The 17,500-nt window shown below is 40.1% G+C and overlaps 1 protein-coding gene across 2 annotated transcripts in view; it reads left to right on the top strand.

Annotated features, from left to right (window-relative positions):
* Positions 1 to 17,500, top strand: part of nf1a (neurofibromin 1a) — a 154,244-nt gene that overhangs the window by 74,773 nt on the left and 61,971 nt on the right. For both annotated transcript variants that reach the window (XM_039622674.1, XM_039622675.1), the window contains exons 25-30: positions 1,415 to 1,596; positions 1,692 to 1,903; positions 2,111 to 2,272; positions 2,381 to 2,478; positions 2,856 to 2,991; positions 14,306 to 14,368. In XM_039622674.1, coding sequence (XP_039478608.1) covers positions 1,415 to 1,596; positions 1,692 to 1,903; positions 2,111 to 2,272; positions 2,381 to 2,478; positions 2,856 to 2,991; positions 14,306 to 14,368 — 853 coding nt within the window. The remainder of the gene's footprint in view (positions 1 to 1,414; positions 1,597 to 1,691; positions 1,904 to 2,110; positions 2,273 to 2,380; positions 2,479 to 2,855; positions 2,992 to 14,305; positions 14,369 to 17,500) is intronic.

The following is a 17,500-nucleotide window of genomic DNA, read 5'->3' on the forward strand; positions in this document are numbered from 1 at the left end:
ATATATTTGTTTTTGTTAAGTTGCCTAATAATTATGCACAGTAATAGTCACCTGCACACACAGATATCCCCCTAAAATAGCTAAAACTAAAAACAAACTAAAAACTACTTCCAAAAACATTCAGCTTTGATATTAATGAGTTTTTTGGGTTCATTGAGAACATGGTTGTTGTTCAATAATGAAATTATTCCTCAGAAATACAACTTGCCTAATAATTCTGCACTCCCTGTATGTATGTATGTATATGTACACATTTTTTAAAAATTGAATCGATGAAAACACAGTTTGACGAGTATAAAATAGCATTTTGTACCAACGAGACCATTTCGCCCATAGCCCAAAGACATGCAGTTAGTGAGGTTGGGTTAATTGGTTGATTCTTGCCCATAGGTGGGAATGTGAGTGTGAATCCTTGTCTATCCCTCCATGTTAGCCATATGTCAGTTTGGCAACTTGTCCAGGGTGTATACCACCTCTTGCCCTATTGTAGCTCAGATTTTCTCCAGTGAACCAAACATAAAACCACAGAGACACATCTAGCCGTTTTAGTTGATCCATTTACGGTTTGCTGAAGCCTCATCAGAAATTGTCGTGGTGGAAGGATGGCTGTCAAGGAGCCATTCTTAAGGAAGGGAAGCAAAGAGAAAAGGCTGATGTATCCAAAATTACATGAGACTTGAAAATCAGTGGCAACAGGTCTAATGAAGTCATTGATCCAGATTCAGATTTTTTTGTGTATTAAATTGTGGTTTATATGTATGGGGGAGGTCAGAAGAAAGGTACAATAGTTAGTATCTAGAGCCACATACAGTGGTTTTGAGCTGCATTTCAGCCGGTGGTATTTGGGATCTTGATAGAAGATCTTTGAAAAGTCCTTCAAGAAGTGTGGAGAACTGCTAGAAGAAATTACAAGAAAGCTTGCCTATTAGAGTTCAGGCTGTTTTGAAGAATAAAAGTGACTATACCAAATGTTGAGTGTAGAACTGTACAAATTCAGTAACTGCCTTTAATCACTGCACCTATTTCCCATTTTCCTGGCAAGAAATGGCGAGTGGCCCATGAGAATACAGCGATGTTGCCTTGATGTTGGGAATGGGGTTGAACACTGAGACAAAACCTTTGTTCAGCCCACTGCTGCAGATTGCAGTGTCACTGATGCCCGATTTCAGACAGAATTATACATTATACAACGGACCACATTTACTTTTTGGTTTTGGTTTTTGTTGTTTTTGTTTTTCCCAAATACTGTCACATTCAGTACACTTGCAGTGATGATTTTACAACTGGGGTAGCTGAAATTTGTCACTGAAAATGTGAACCCCCGTGAAGGTATACAAATAAAAAATGCGCAGTATAATAAGAATATAGAAAAACCATCTTTTCTAATTGAGCTGTTGTTTTTGGTGGTGTGCAGGTACTTTACTCTGTTCATGAATCTGCTGAATGACTGCAGTGAAGTGGAGGATGAAGGCCAGGCAGTTGGGGGACGCAAGAGAGGAATGTCCCGACGTCTGGCATCCCTTCGACATTGCACCATCCTAGCGATGTCCAATCTGCTCAATGCTAATGTAGACAGTGGTCTAATGCACTCCATTGGTAAGAAAGGAAATATGTAAGGAAAAATGAATCAGTTCTGAGGAAGTCCAGTAGTTTATTTTAGTAAATATACCCTTTGGTTTCCTCTTTTTCAGGTCTCGGTTATCACAAAGATCTTCAGACTCGAGCCACATTTATGGAAGTGCTGACCAAGATCCTTCAACAGGGAACAGAGTTTGACACACTGGCTGAGACTGTGTTGGCTGACCGCTTTGAGAGGCTGGTAGAGCTGGTCACCATGATGGGAGACCAAGGAGAGCTGCCCATTGCCATGGCATTAGCTAATGTGGTTCCAGGGTCTCAATGGGTGTGTTGCTTTTTTTGTTTGTTTGTTTTGTTTTTAACAACTGATTTAAAATTTAATGTTGACATAATGTGTCGTAGGTAACATAATGCTACTACACATATGCACAGACCTTTCAGAGGCCTTTTTTTTTTTTTTTAATTCATGGGTATGTTCATGTTGCTTTAATACAATGAAAGCCTATGTAATAGTTATTATATGTGTTTTCAGGATGAACTAGCACGAGTCCTGGTGACACTGTTTGATTCCCGACACCTCCTCTATCAACTCCTGTGGAATATGTTTTCTAAAGAGGTGGAGCTGGCTGACTCCATGCAAACTCTCTTCAGAGGAAATAGCCTGGCCAGCAAGATAATGACCTTCTGTTTCAAGGTAGAAACCCTGCCTGACTCTTCTTGTGAATTCTTTAGAAATGCTTCATAACTGCCTCTTAGGACATGTTGTTTGCATGATTTAAGCTGTCATTCTTTCTTTTTTCAGGTATACGGGGCAGCCTATCTACAGAAGTTACTGGAGCCTTTATTGAGAGGAGTCATCACAACCCCTGAACACATTAGCTTTGAGGTGGACCCCACCAGGTAGTACCTCCTCTCTGCAGACAGCTTAGACTGAAAAACTGAAGCCCTTCTTTTTCTTAATGCCTTTTGAGAAATGGCCTAGGTAGCAGATGTTGGAGAAATTAAAGTGGTAACAAAATTATAGCATGCACAAGGAGGAGCTTCCTCTGCAAGTCACTGGCAAATTTCTTCTCTTAAATCAGTGGCCCAGAATTTTGTGCTGCCATACACTGGCTTTTTTTTTTTTCATTTGCCATAATTTAGTCACTGGAACTGCTTTGAATAAAAAAAATAAACTATCTGTTGGATGGATGTATCAGCAAAGTGCTGCCCAGTATTTCAATATGGTCACAACTTCAGAACTGAAAGAGTTTTTTTGTTTGTTTTTTTGTCATCAGATTGGAACAAGGTGAGAACCTCGAAGAGAACCAGAGGAACCTGCTGCAAATCACTGAGCGCTTTTTCCAGGCCATCATTAGTTCATCAGGCGAATTTCCCCCACAGCTCCGCAGCGTCTGCCACTGTCTCTACCAGGTAGACCTCCTACTTTTTCTCACTCCAACATGAGTCCACAGTTGCTCACTCAATTTGTCTGCACTTGCCTGTGTGCACATAGTGTCACTTTAACATTTCAAGCTCCTACCTCTTCACTCTAAGGCCGCCTGATGCCGCTTGATTCACTGCTTCTACATAACATGAATCAGTGCACAACTATACATAACATAAACTGCTGGACAAATTAGGACCTTTCAAAGATCCTAAAGATTGAGATTTGGTGGAACACGTTGCAGATGATACTAGTGCAGAGCCTGTTTTATTTGTTTTGTTTTTTTAGGTTTTGCCATCTTGACATCTAACAGGATCACTAGTCATTATTTTCAATTTAAAAACAAGGTTATCTGAAAACTTTTTGTTGGTCACAGTCTTTTCCTTTTTCCTTTTCATCTTGGCCTGAGATATTTTTTGATTCTCTTGATTTAAACTGAATTAAAACTGGTAATTTCTTTTCTATTAATCAGTTAACTTGCTAGTGCTAGTTGTAATTGGCAGTGTGCACTACTGCCAAGTACAAGCTAGCAGAACCAGCGAGTTCTCTATGTACTGCAGTTCAAACACACAGTGCCTGTGACCATGTTAGCTGGATTTAATTTGTCCATTAAAAAATATTCTGCATTTGATTGAACTATGAATTCCTACCTCAGTAGGAAAGTGGCTGCAAATGCAGTCTGTGTGTGTGCAAGCATAGCAAGTATTAATCACACACATGAATCAATGTGGTATTCCACATTAAAACACTATGGTCTGCAAGATTGTTAATACAGTCAAGCCCATCATTTTTCATAACCCTGGCAAGTTTTGACTCAGTTACTTTTATTCAATCAGAAAGTTGTTGTTTTTTTTGTTGTTGTTGTGGGTTTTTTTTTTTTTTTACCAGAAAGTCTCCCAAAAGATAATAAGATGATGTACAAAAGGCATCATTGTGGAGGGAAAAAAATCTCATCTTTTACATTTGAGCAAAAAGTGTCACGTCCAAAATTATTCATACCCCTCTCAATAATCAATAGAAAAGCCTCGATTACAGCAATCAAACTCTTCCTATAATTGCAGACCAGCTTTTTGCGTGTCTCCACGGGTATTTTTGCCCATTCATTTTTACCATTGATCTTTCGCTCCCTCCACAGATTCTCAATTGGTTTCAAGTGAGGACTCTGGCTGGGCCACTGCAAAACGTTAATGTTTTTGTCTGCTAACCATTTCTTCACCGCTTTTGCTATGTGTTTTGGGTCATTGTCATGCTGAAATGTCCACTGGTACCCAAGGCCAAGTTTCTCTGCAGACTGCCTGATGTTGTTGTTGAGAATCTTCATGTATTGCCCTTTTTTCATGGTGCCATTTACTGTGATTATGTTCTTTGGTCTATTGGCTGAAACATAGCCCCAAAGGTTCCCACCACCATGTTTGACAGAGGGGATGGTGTTCTTAGAGTTGAAGGTTTCTCCCTTTTTGTTTTTTTTGTTTTGTTTTAGTTTTTCTTTTTTTACGCCAAATGAAGGAAACATCATTGTGGCCAAACAATTCAATTTTTGTTTCATCTGACCAAAACACGGAAGACCAGAAGTCTTCTTCTTTGAGCATTTCCAAAGGCCAAGTGGGCTTTTGTGTGCCTTCTCTGGAGATGTGGCGTCGTCGTTGGTCTGCATCCGTGGAACATAGCACTGTGCAGTGTCCATTGGATTGTCTGCCACCAGCAGAGCACAGATTCACAAGTATGGTCTTGGTGGTGATCCTTGAATTCTATTTCACACCTCTCACTATCCTCCTGGCCAGCACAGGTGTTACTTTTGACTTCTAACCATTTTCCATAGTGCAGAACATCTTGTATTTTTTTTAATAACACTGGAACTTGAAAACACTTAGACTACGTCCACACGTACACGGGTATTTTTGAAAACTGAGATTTTCCGTTTTCCTTTGAAAAAATAATCCCGTCCACACGTAAACGCAGAAATGAAGGAAAACGCTGCTAGGAACATGCCAAAACAACAGGTGGCGATATATTCCTACCCGTGTAGAAATGTTGGCCAATCAGAAGTCTAGAAGCCTCGGTAGAAAATAGTAAACAAAGATGGGGCATAGAAGCAGAACCGAGTCGTATGTGTGGAGGGACAGTAACTGTGTGTGTATATGTAAGCATTTAAACACTGCAGAGAGTACAATTAACAGTAACAGTATTGTAGAAATTCATTTCACCGAAACAATAACGTGGCGCACAGTGTGACGTCAAAAAAGGTGCACACCTTTGACGCTGCGTTTTCTCCGTTTTTCTCGTCCACACGTAAATGCAGAAACTGAGTTTTCGAAAATATCCACCCTGGCAGGCGTTTTTAGAAATCTCCATTTTCAGTGACCGAAAACGCCGTTTACGTGTGGACGAAAGGTGCAAACGCATAGAAAAATCTGCGTGTTCAAAAATACCCGGGTACGTGTGGACGTAGCCTTAGATATGGCCTTGTAGCCCTTTCCTGACTTGTGGACCAACCACAGTGCGCAGCTGCAGGTCCTCACTTAGCTCCTTTGTCTTAGCCATGACTGTCCACAAGCCAACTGCAGAGAGCTTCTGTTTTTCACCTGTTAAATTGATTAAAACACCTGTTCTCAATTAATCAAGGGTAATTGGAATGCTTTAGAACATCTTGGACTGTTTGGAATGGTATAGAACTTTGGATTTTCCCAAAGACTGTGATAGTTTGTGACGGGTATGAATAATTTTGGACAGGACACTTTTTGCTCAAATGTAAATAAAAGCTCAGAAATATTTTATTTCCACAATGATGCCTCTTTTACATCATCTTATTATCTTTTGGGAGACACTTGTGTCATTAATGGTTGAATAAAAGTAACTTCAAGTCAAAATTTTCCATGAATAATTGTGGGCTTGACACAATGCATTCATCTTTGTGTGACAAAATTGTTACCATGAACATCCACTCAGAAATTAGAGAGCTAAAAAAAAACTTTGAATATAAACACTCAAATTTAAAAACTTGCTACTCCTGGTGCCATAAATTGCATGCACTAAATGAAGAGACATAACCACTGAGCATTCATGATACAGGCTCCTCAGAGCTATGTTGTAGTTCTAATTACTGAACACATATGAAATTATTTAAAATTCCCCTGAGCAGGAGTAATATTGTAGTGAGGGCGGTTGGGGTTGATAACTAGAAAGCATACAGATAAAATAAAACATACAGGTAGAGAACACATGATAGTAAAAACTAGAAAAATCAGGCTGTGACCTAGGAAAAACAAGTTAAGTTGGTGTAAGCCAGACTTCAGAGCAAGTTTTTGTTTTTTGTTTTTTTTAAGTAAAACTGAGTGAAATTCTCCCTAACTACTTTTTAAGTAACTCCAGATATGAGTGCATTTAAAAAAAACAAACAAAAAAAAAAACCTGTGATCACACCTTTTTCATTGTCATGATCTGAGTTAACATTTGATTCTTTTTGTTTGATCGAATCACTGTAAAGGAAAATCTTTTGCACAGTCCTTCACTTCCTCTGTCTTTATTTTATCAGAGCTTTCAATGAAACAAAGATTCTTTTGGGAGATTTTTTGCCATCATTTATTTTTTCCGGCATGTGACCAGAATGCGTTGTGGGCACCTACTGGGTGAGGTTTTCCGTGCATGTCCCCCCAGGAGAAGGCCCTGGGGCAGACCAAGTTTAGATCCAGTACACGGAGGAGAGATTACATCTCGCTGTCTTGGAACGCCTTGCTGTCCCATGAAAGAGCTGGAGGAGGTGGTGAAGATCTGGAGATGTGTTATAATTAGGTTGAGAGAGGGGTCAAAATTTCATTCAGAAAATCAAAGTCTTGAAGGCAGATAAACTTGCTGGCTTTGCAGTTCATGGTAGTACCTTAACTTTACAGCCTCATCAGCCTCTTTTCCCTGGGGAAGTATTTACAAATGACCTCAGCAGTTAATCTGCTTTACCCGTACATGAGCTAGAGTGTTTAAGCAGAGCAGTTATTTTGAATACACAGCAGGCTCCTTTCATACATTAAACTGAACTGGGTACCAGGGATGAGTAGAATAATGGAATTTAGATTTAATTATTCTGAAATTATTATTTTTAGTACCACCAAAACTAATTTCATCTTATCAAACTGACTCAGGAGTGTCGTATTAACTTGGCAGAATATAACAGAGTTAAATCTGTTTTTGTTTTGTTTTTTTAATTGATGATACAAATATTGTCATCGGTGCAGTATTGGTGACAAAGCTACATCAAAAGTTGAACATGCATCCGACTGTTGTTACCACTGTACAAATACAGCCACTTAAAATGGCTACCTCACCCCTGACAGGACCGTGACGGAATTCTGACCGATTGCTGGCTGATGGGTGGCCGTAATCATCCCCGCCTGTGACGTGGCTGATGCAACCATGAGTAGTAATACCCCTAAGCGGCAGTTAAGAAAACCCGCGGTAATCTCTAGTGTATCCACCAGGTGGAGCAGTGTTGAGGAGCATTTATTTACAGGCTTGGGATCTATGAAGAAGCTCGTGTGCAAGAATATTATTTTTCTGGATTTAATTTTCTTTTAAATTGTATCTCCTTATTAGATTACATTGAAATGAATGAAAAACTGTTTACTAGAAATAGTTTTGGTAATTTTCAGTATAAATTCCCAAAACCTAGTTTAACAATGGTTAAACTAAGTTTTTATAATTTAATAGCTGAAGAGATTTACAACCAAAGCTATCAAAGAATGTGAAATGGTGAAATACATTTATTGTTTCTTCAAAACAGTGGCCAATGCGCTTTTTATCATAAGGTAAAAACCCTATAATATCCAAGTCAGTTTTTTTTTGTTGTTTTGTTTTTTGTTTTTTTGGAAGAAAGTGCCATCTCTTGGTGACTCTGCTATTAAAATAAAAGGGGGCGTGTTTTATTAGAAAGGAGAAACGCCCTAAGGCCGACAGTTGGCTGACCTCTGGCTAAAAGCTGCAGTTTTGAGTGGCTATATCTGTATGTCCTTATAGTGCGTCAACTAAAGGAATATTATATCATAATATAATATTCTATTATAAGCCATACATCAAAAGATATTGCTATTTGTTAAAGGGCTGAAATTTGGCTCCAAAATAATTTTTAATACAATGAAAGAAAGTATTAAAATTGGAACTCAATATGAACTTCAACTGCTATAAAAAGGGGTCAAGGAAAGGCATTTGAACAAGTTAATCACATTCTTCAGTAATGAATCATACTTTAACTGCTGCTTAACCGTGTGGCATCTTGCATTCCACATTATACTCAAGACAATGAGAATAAGAATGAAAAAAAAAACCCTTAAAAAATTATATGAAACCTTATATAAGGTTTCATATCATTAAACCTTAGTGAAACCTTAGATTTTGTAAAATTTACAATAAAGTGTGTGCCAGAGACATTTAACTCACATTTGCTTGATTGATTTAAATATTCTTTTTCTAGAGGTGAAACTCTTGCAAATATGTATGGTGTAAGGCCAACTGCAAAAATACTCCTGTTCCAACTTTCAGTCACAAAACTGACACTGAGCCTCTTTATTGAATCCAGCATATTTTAATGTGAAAAGAAGGCTTTCGGCTGTCACAGATGTTAGTCTGGCCCTAAATGTTCCTTCTGCTTTAAAGTACCAACCGTTGTAATGAAGGGATATTTTTAGCAGCCTGTTCTTGTTTATTTGACATCAGTAAAACAGCAAAGTAAGATGTTCGTTTTGTAGTCCATCTTTTGCATATCGTAGTTTCACAATGCAGACCATCCAATTCTCAGTGCACGGCATTTCTCCTGAAAGTTTTCATCAAGGTCAAGGAAAAGAGGTTAGAAATGGGAAATAGGAGGTACTTTTGGAACACTCCCTAGATCTCTTGGCTGTCCTGGGAGTGCCTCAATATTCCCTCGGCTAAGCTGGAGGCAATTGCTGGTAAAAGGGAAGTCTGGCCCTCCTTTCTTAGGCTGCTGCCCCCATGACCCAGCCCCGGATAAGCAGAAATACAGGGAGTCTATTACAGGCTAGTGACAGTAGCAATGATTAGTCAAGTAGTTGTGTACATCCTTAGACATAATTGTACTCATGGGTTTTCACTTGCATTTAATCAGTTTTTATTTTATGCTATAGGTCAGTTTTTAATGCCCAGCCTTAAAAACCTAATGGGGTATTGTTGTCACCCTGCCATGCGGGCGAGCAAGCAACGTTGACACCCAAGTTTGTGAATGCGATAACTTGACAATGAAACATGTTGGAACTTTCAAATTTATACCATAAGTGTATCTACAAGGAAGCAAGGCACCAGGGCCCGACATGGTTCATGCCTACTGGCTGAAGAAGCTGACTGCACTCCACGAGCGTCTGGCAGCACAAATGAACCAGCTGCTAGTTAACGAGAAACACCCGGAATGGCTAACCGAAGGTTGGACGGTCCTGATCCCCAAGGACCCCAAGAAGGGACCGGTCCCATCCAACAGGACCCTAAGAGCCTTCATCAGGAACTCAATGGGGATGTGGCGTACAACACTAGAGGCCAACTCCAAGCCCATAGCACAAGTCACCATCAAGTGCGGGATCTACCAAGGAGATGCTCTGTCCCCACTGCTGTTCTGCATAGGCCTGAACCCCCTCAGTGAGATCATTAACAAGACTGGCTACGGATACCGACTACGAAACGGAGCGGTTGTCAGCCACCTCCTGTACATGGATGACATCAAGCTGTATGCCAAGAGTGAACGAGACATCGATTCACTGATACACACTACCAGGCTATACAGCAATGACATTGGAATGTCGTTCGGACTGGAGAAGTGTAGTCGGATGGTAACAAAGAGAGGGAAGGTAGTCAGAACTGAGGGGATTGAACTACCAGAAGGCAACATTGCAGACATAGAGGACAGTTACAAGTACCTGGGGATCCCGCAGGCGAATGGGAACCATGAAGAGGCCGCTAGGAAAGCTGCAACCACCAAGTACCTGCAGAAGGTCAGGCAAGTCCTGAGGAGTCAGCTGAACGGTAAGAACAAGATCCGGGCCATCAACACCTACGCCCTGCCCGTGATCAGGTACCCTGCTGGGGTAATAGGCTGGCCAAAGGAGGAGATAGAAGCCACTGACATAAAGACAAGAAAGCACCTGACCATGCATGGAGGGTTTCACCCCAAGTCCACCACCCTGAGGCTGTACGCTAAGCGGAAGGAAGGGGGCCGGGGACTGGTGAGTGTCAGCACCACAGTCCAGGATGAGACAAGAAACATCCACAAATACATCACGAAGATGGCCCCAACTGACCAAGTGCTCAGTGAATACCTCAGGCAGCAGAAACCCAAGAAAGAGGAGGGAGGCGAGGAACCATCATGGAAGGACAGGCCCCTGCATGGTATGTACCACCAGCAGATAGAGGAGGTGGCTGATATCCAGAAATCCTACCAGTGGCTGGACAAAGCTGGACTGAAAGACAGCACAGAGGCACTAATCATGGCAGCACAAGAACAAGCTCTGAGTACAAGATCCATAGAGGCTGGGGTCTATCACACCAGGCAAGACCCCAGGTGCAGGCTGTGTAAAGATGCCCCAGAGACAATCCAGCACATAACAGCAGGGTGCAAGATGCTAGCAGGCAAGGCATACATGGAGCGCCATAACCAAGTGGCCGGCATAGTGTACAGGAACATCTGTGCCGAGTATAACCTGGAAGTCCCGAGGTCAAAATGGGAGATGCTCCCAAGGGTGATGGAGAATGACCGAGCTAAGATCCTGTGGGACTTCCAGATACAGACGGACAAAATGGTGGTGGCTAACCAACCGGACATAGTGGTGGTAGACAAACAGAAGAAGACGGCTGTAGTGATCGATGTAGCGGTTCCGAATGACAGCAATATCAGGAAGAAGGAACGCGAGAAGCTGGAAAAATACCAAGGCCTCAGAGAAGAGCTCGAGAGGATGTGGAGGGTGAAGGTAACGGTGGTCCCTGTGGTAATCGGAGCACCTCAAGCTCCCAGGCCTCTTGTAGAGGACCCGAGCTTGAAGGATAAACCGCCCGCAGGGGCGAGATGGGTGTTTGTGTATATGTATATATATGTATATATAGTTGTCTACTGACTGTTCTCAACACCAGTAAACGGATAATGGTTAAAAAAATTTTTAAAGCAGTGGTTCCCAAAATGGGGCGCTTGTAGAGTCATTGCAAGCGGGGGTATGAATTTTTTTTTTTAAAAAAGAATGCTTGGACACTGCTAGCATAATGGACAGGTTTTTGACGGGGCTCCCACACAAACGCAAAGGAGAAGATGAAGCAGCACCAAATATCTTTCCAAACCAAAGACTAGAAAAATATGATGATGCATATCTTGCTTTTAGCTTCACCTGCACAATGGTGGTGCCAAGGTATCCCCGGCAGAATTTGTTTTGAATGTAGAAGCCACGTCCGAAGTTCACTCTGATGCCTCTGTCTTTGGAAATGGAGGAACAGTAACTCTGTGTGTAAGTGTGTAAAAACTGCAGATAGTAACATTAACAGCAATAGTATTTTGTCTATGTCTGCCATTGTAGAAATTCATCTCATGTAAACAATAACGCGGCGCACAGCGTGATGTCAAAAAAGGCGCACACCTTTGATGTTGCGTGACTAAATTTCGTCCACACGTAAACGCAAAAACTGAGTTTTTGAAAGTCTCCATGCTGGCAGGACTTTGAAAAAATCTCAGTTTTCAGTGATCAAATATGCCGTTTGATCACTTGACAAAACGATGGAAGGCCCGAACGCATAGAAAATGTTGTGCTTTCAAAAAATACCCGTGTAGGTGTGGACATTACGTAAAAGGATAGTAGTTTATTTTATTGCTACCTGTAATTTATTGCAGTTTACTTTTATTTATTTAATTGTTTACAAAAGGTTTGAGGTGTGAAATTAATTGCAATGGAGTTTGAAAACTATATAGGTGTTTGTGGTTGGACAGGGTGGTCTTGTAACACAAAGGGGGGCCCAGCAAAAAAAGTTTGGGAACCACTGTTTTAAAGCTCATGGGAACAATTAAGGGGACGTTAGAGTAGTTGTGACGCAAGCTTTACTTTTGTTGATCATTATACCAACACAAGTACGTTTTTTTTGGTTCTCCCATTTCCAGTTAACTTCACTGTAGCTGTAGCTACTTCTCCTATTTTGGCCCACTTGACATCCAGTCTGCAGACTCCTGTGTCATCTATTTACAGTGATGTGCATTTAGTATCTAGGAGGACTACGTGAGTGTGTGTCTGGTGTGGGTGGAAAGTAGGACATTAAAAGTCTAAATTGCACCCTTTTTCTGGGTTTTTCCAGAAAAAACACTCACAGAACAATCAGAGGTTTGGTGCTGGAGGACATGTTAGTAAGTTGGTTAAGGTGGTATGAATGAATGTCAGAATGTCCCCAGGGGCAGAGATTGGTGATTAAAACAGACTTCGGTGGACATATAAGCGAACGAAACACAGATGTTTGGGTGGGTATGATGTTATGGAGAGAAATGCAGAATGGCAGATGGTGATAGATTTTACAAAAAGGATGGCTATAGTGAACAGATATTTCAGTAAGAGGGAGGATAGAGCAAGATATAGGAGTTGAGGTCGGTGCACACACATGGTGGGAGAGATGGGAGTGGAATGGTAGAGACCTGCTATGATGTATGGTTTGGAGACAGTGGCACTAAACAAAAAAAGGAGTTCGAAGTAGAGATGGCAGAGTTGTAGATGTTATGGTTTCAGCGTGAGTGACCAGAGTAGACAAGATTAGAAAGGAGTATATCAGAGGGACAGCTCAGGATGAGTGAAAGTTGAAGATGGATGAGAGAGATGTTTTAGAAACGTGCACAGGGCCTAGTGGGTTTCTTGGACAAAGGATGTTGAAGGTGGAGCTGCCAGGTGTCCAGGAGAGGAGGAAAACCTCAGAGGAGGTTCAAGGATAGTAGTGTAGGATGACATGCAGAGGGTTAGTGTGACAGAAAAGGATGCTATGGACAGGGTGAGGTGTAGGCAGATTATCAACCCTTGAAAAGGCCAACCAAAAGAAGATGGAGCTGTAGATAAGGACCAATCAACAGTTGACATGTCGACAGGCCAGTGCATGAGTGTAGCCCACCAGCTGGAGACCTGCAGACAGAGAATCAAATATCGGCCAAATAGAGAGCTCACACTCAAAAAAACTAAACAAAAAAACTAAAACTAAATTACAGGGCGATAGAATAACATTTCAGGAGATGTAGTGGCAATTGTGCTCTTTCGCTGAGACAATCAACACACAAGCATCTGGAATAAGACTGACTTTACCACAACCAGCGGTCCTCTATGAATGTAGCCATAACTGTTTACATTCGGTTTTGATTGCTTGAAAATAGTGATGCCAATACAAGCTCACTGTCTATTGGAATATATAAATTTACCATTCATCCCTTTATTCATTGATTTATTTTCTTCAGCTTTTCCACTTTGGGATAGCATGGGAGCTGTAGTTTGTCACAGGTTGAGAGCATTCTTTGGACAGGTCGGCAAACTGTATACGGATTAATCCATAGAGACAACCAGGTCACATTCACACCTATAACCAATTTTGAATTGCCAATAAACCTAATCCCATGCATGTCTTTGGACTGTGTGAGAAAACTGGAATACCTGAAGGTGCCACAGACAATTAGAGATGGAGGACAATATCTCTTAAGGCCAAATCAAGCAATGGATTAGGTGTGATCACATCATGGGAGAATGACAACTGTCTGCTTTTTTATCACAAAGACATGTACCAAATAATATTATCTAATTGCAACTTTCAGTTAGATTTGAGTTTATATGTTCTGTCTTTTCTACCTGGATGTCACATGAAGTCACGGAGAAATCCAGAATATGCCAATATACCCTGACTATAGTATTTTCCACTCATGCTCAAAAAGTGAAAAAAACAAAAAAAACTACTTTGTCTCAGCTTTTATGATTTAAAATGATTCGGAGACACACACAAAAAGTATTTGATTTTTATTGTATCTGCACATATATTTCATTTCCTGTTCTCCACCTTGGATATCATGTCACAAGTGTGTAGATACACACATTTGTGTACACGCGTCTGCTAAAGTAAAAGACTGGTAGTGCATGCATTAACGTGCTTTATGCGCCCTGAGCAGTGAAACAGCATTTTTTTTCTTTTTCTTTGTGCTTTCCTAGATAAAAATGTATGTTTATCTGGTTAGGGCTATGCTACCTGTGTGTATGTGTGTGTTGGTGTGTGTGTCTGTTTAGCTGGTGCTGTGACCATATTGTGCTCATCTCTGTTCTGTAGGCTACTTGCCACTCTCTACTGAATAAAGCAACAGTAAAAGAAAAAAAGGAAAGCAAAAAAGCAGTAAGTTTGGAGAATCTATTTTACCTCAGATACTTTTACCCCTAAAGCAAAAAAAACGTTTTTTTGCATTTTATTTCTTTTTGTTTTTGTTTGTTTTTTTTTTTTCTTCTTTTTTCAGTTTTAATTTGGTTTTTCACTGGAAATGTTTTGTTTCTCCATATTCAGCTCTGTGTACAACCCTCTCTTAAAATCATTGTACTAATACTGGCATCACTTGCTGTATTTTTGATTAACAGTTTCCAGGAAATAGAAGCATTCTGTCTTCTCTTTTCTTTCTGGGCTCTCTGTTTGCACTCTAGGAGACCCTTTCTCAGAACATTTCATCTGTACCATCGTTGTAATTTTTTAACTTGCATCACTTATTTTAGTAAACAGATGCACAGCAGCACATCTCGCCTGCTCTGGTGGAGACATAGCCTTTTAAGACTTTTAGATGAAATATTCTGATATATTGGCCTCTTGCTGTAATGAGTTACATTTCACAGCTGATGTCTTTTTTCCACCATTATGAAAGTATGTTTCCACAGTTTTTTGTTTGTGCTAGAAACTCATTCAGAACCTTGATTCTTTTATTCAAATGTTGGTGCTCCTGTGCAGTTTTGTTGCCACTTGTTTATCAACATTTCCTCGATCTCCTCTTCCTTCTGAAATAGTTTACTGATGTTGTTACATCAGTAGAGCGTAATTCTGGGGTTCTGACATGAACTGCAGATTATGATGAAACTGAACCCTGCTTTAAAGCAGTTCTGGCATTTTGGTGCAATAATATAAAAGGTATATCATTTTTGGTTTTTGGTCTAAATGTTCTAAACTGTGAAAAAGCATGGTCCCAACATGCCTGATGACTTTGTTGATAATCAGACTTTTGATCTAGCACTACATTCAGGTCTGTATTTAATCTTGTGTTTATGTTGTCATTAGGATTAGCTTGAAGCAAATACTTTAAGCAAATACAGTGACATTCAAATAGTTACAGACTCTTATAATAATTACTTTTAAAGTTTTTTTGTAAGCATTTTTGACAATTTTGCTTCATTTCAGCCAGACATGGGGAACTTGGGGAGACTTGGGGAAACATTTCTCCAAGGCGACTGTCAATAGTTGCCCGAAACTTTGAAGTGGAACATTTTTGATTTTGCAGGCACTAGCTTTACCTACAGTAAGTCGTGCATCATTTACTCTTTGTATCTAGGAGAGCAAGCCACTAACTGTATGTGACCATTTAAAATTCAAAATATCAAAGTAAAATACGTGACATACACCAGACAAACATAAAACTTTTACATTTTAGAGCTTCATGGTTTTATCTATACCGTTCTTTCGTAAATAATGCACCCTTACTTACACGGACAACAGTGTGGAGATACCTCTTTGTTAATGTTTTAGTTATGAAGCCCCTTGAGTTGCTATAAAAAAAACCCCAAATCTTTTTATCAACTGTCATCTTTGTATTGTGATTGTTACTTTATTATGAACTACCAAGAAACCTAACTTGCCAAGAATAGCATACTCCTTTTCAGGACATTTTGCGTATTTCCTGCTCTATATTTAATTTAACACTGTTGTCCACACTGTAAAAAGCTATTCTAAATTATAAACACTGATTGTAATTTGATTTGTAGTCACAAGTCTGACCATTTGTAGAGTTTTTGGTCAATTCTAGTACTTGCAGTACACACAAAGACTTTCTCTAAGGGTTGTTCAAACTGAAAATGTTAGGTTCCGAAATGTCCATTGACTTTTGTTACTCAAAGTTTTGATCTGATACCACAGTCAGTTCAGTGTAGTTGGTTGTTGTGATTATTTGGAAAATAAAAAAATATAAAATGACCATTATCACCAAGAACATCACTGATAACACCATTATGTTAAGAACATAGACACAAAAGTTGTTCACAAACATCCTAGAAACATTGGTTTATGATGAAGTATGTCTAGGTCTACTATAAACACACTACGTGATGGACTGAAATCTTGCTTTGTGAAATGATTGATAGAAGGCTAGGGAGAAAGAGGAGATGAAGCCAAAATTAAACTCTTTGGTATCAGCTCGACCTGGTGTATTTCAACACGTAGGTGTACTTCTTAGTAGAGCTGGGCGATATATCGAGATTTTTAAAAATATCGATATATTTTTATACGAGATATAAGATGTGACAATATCCTTTATATCGATATAGTCTACGTTACGTTATAATTATAGTTGCGGAGCCGCAAGTTTGCCTCTCTTTCGTCCACTTTTGTCTTTACGCAACGTTACTCGACCTCGCCTCCGTTAATGAGTTACTGCGCATCGCCCCGTGCGTGGGGCTGGACGGCGTCAACGTGTTAACGAGCTAGCCACGCTAACGAGCTAGCCACGCTAACGCCATGCACGGCTTGAAATCCTTTCATCTTCTCAAAAGTTGACTGCGAGCCTTTTGTATGAATTCTGGTTGTGCTTGATGACCGCGAACCGATTTTATGTGATACACAGCGCTCAGCAATCTGTCAAAAAATGTTTTAGTTCGACTTTGGTAAGCTACGGAGCTGCACCGCTTGATGGATTGTCGGAGCATTACGGCTACCGAGGAGCCTCATGGAGTGATACGTACTGTGCTTCAACGTAATATTACCGTGATTGTGTGTGTATAAGGACCATAAATGGCACCTGTTCAGAGACATGGTTACGAAGCGGATTTCAAACTCCAGGCTGTCAGTCACGCAGTAGAAGTTGGGAACAGAGCAGCTGTGAAATCTGTCTTTGTTATTATGCTCAGCGTCTGTTAGTTTACATTTTGACTGCACAATTTGCTCTTTGTTATGCACAAAACAACATAGTTTTCTTTTATTTATAGAGCATCATTATTTAATAAATGCTCATAATTCATGTACATCTATGCTGTATGTTAATAAAAGTGCCTGTGTGACATCTGGGACACAGCTTTGACTAAGAACTCTTTTTGTTCTTACTTTATGGCTTTAAAAAAAATATCGAGATATATATCTTATATCGCCATCCAGCTAAAAAATATCGAGATATGAATTTTGGGTCATATCGCCCAGCTCTACTTCTTAGGCACCTTCTTCATTGCACCTTTCTGCTGCTCCAATAGTTGGCTAACCTTCCTCCCTACTACCTTGATCTTGGCC

This window comes from Oreochromis aureus, linkage group 14 (genome assembly GCF_013358895.1).
Source record: "Oreochromis aureus strain Israel breed Guangdong linkage group 14, ZZ_aureus, whole genome shotgun sequence".
NCBI lineage: Eukaryota > Metazoa > Chordata > Actinopteri > Cichliformes > Cichlidae > Oreochromis > Oreochromis aureus.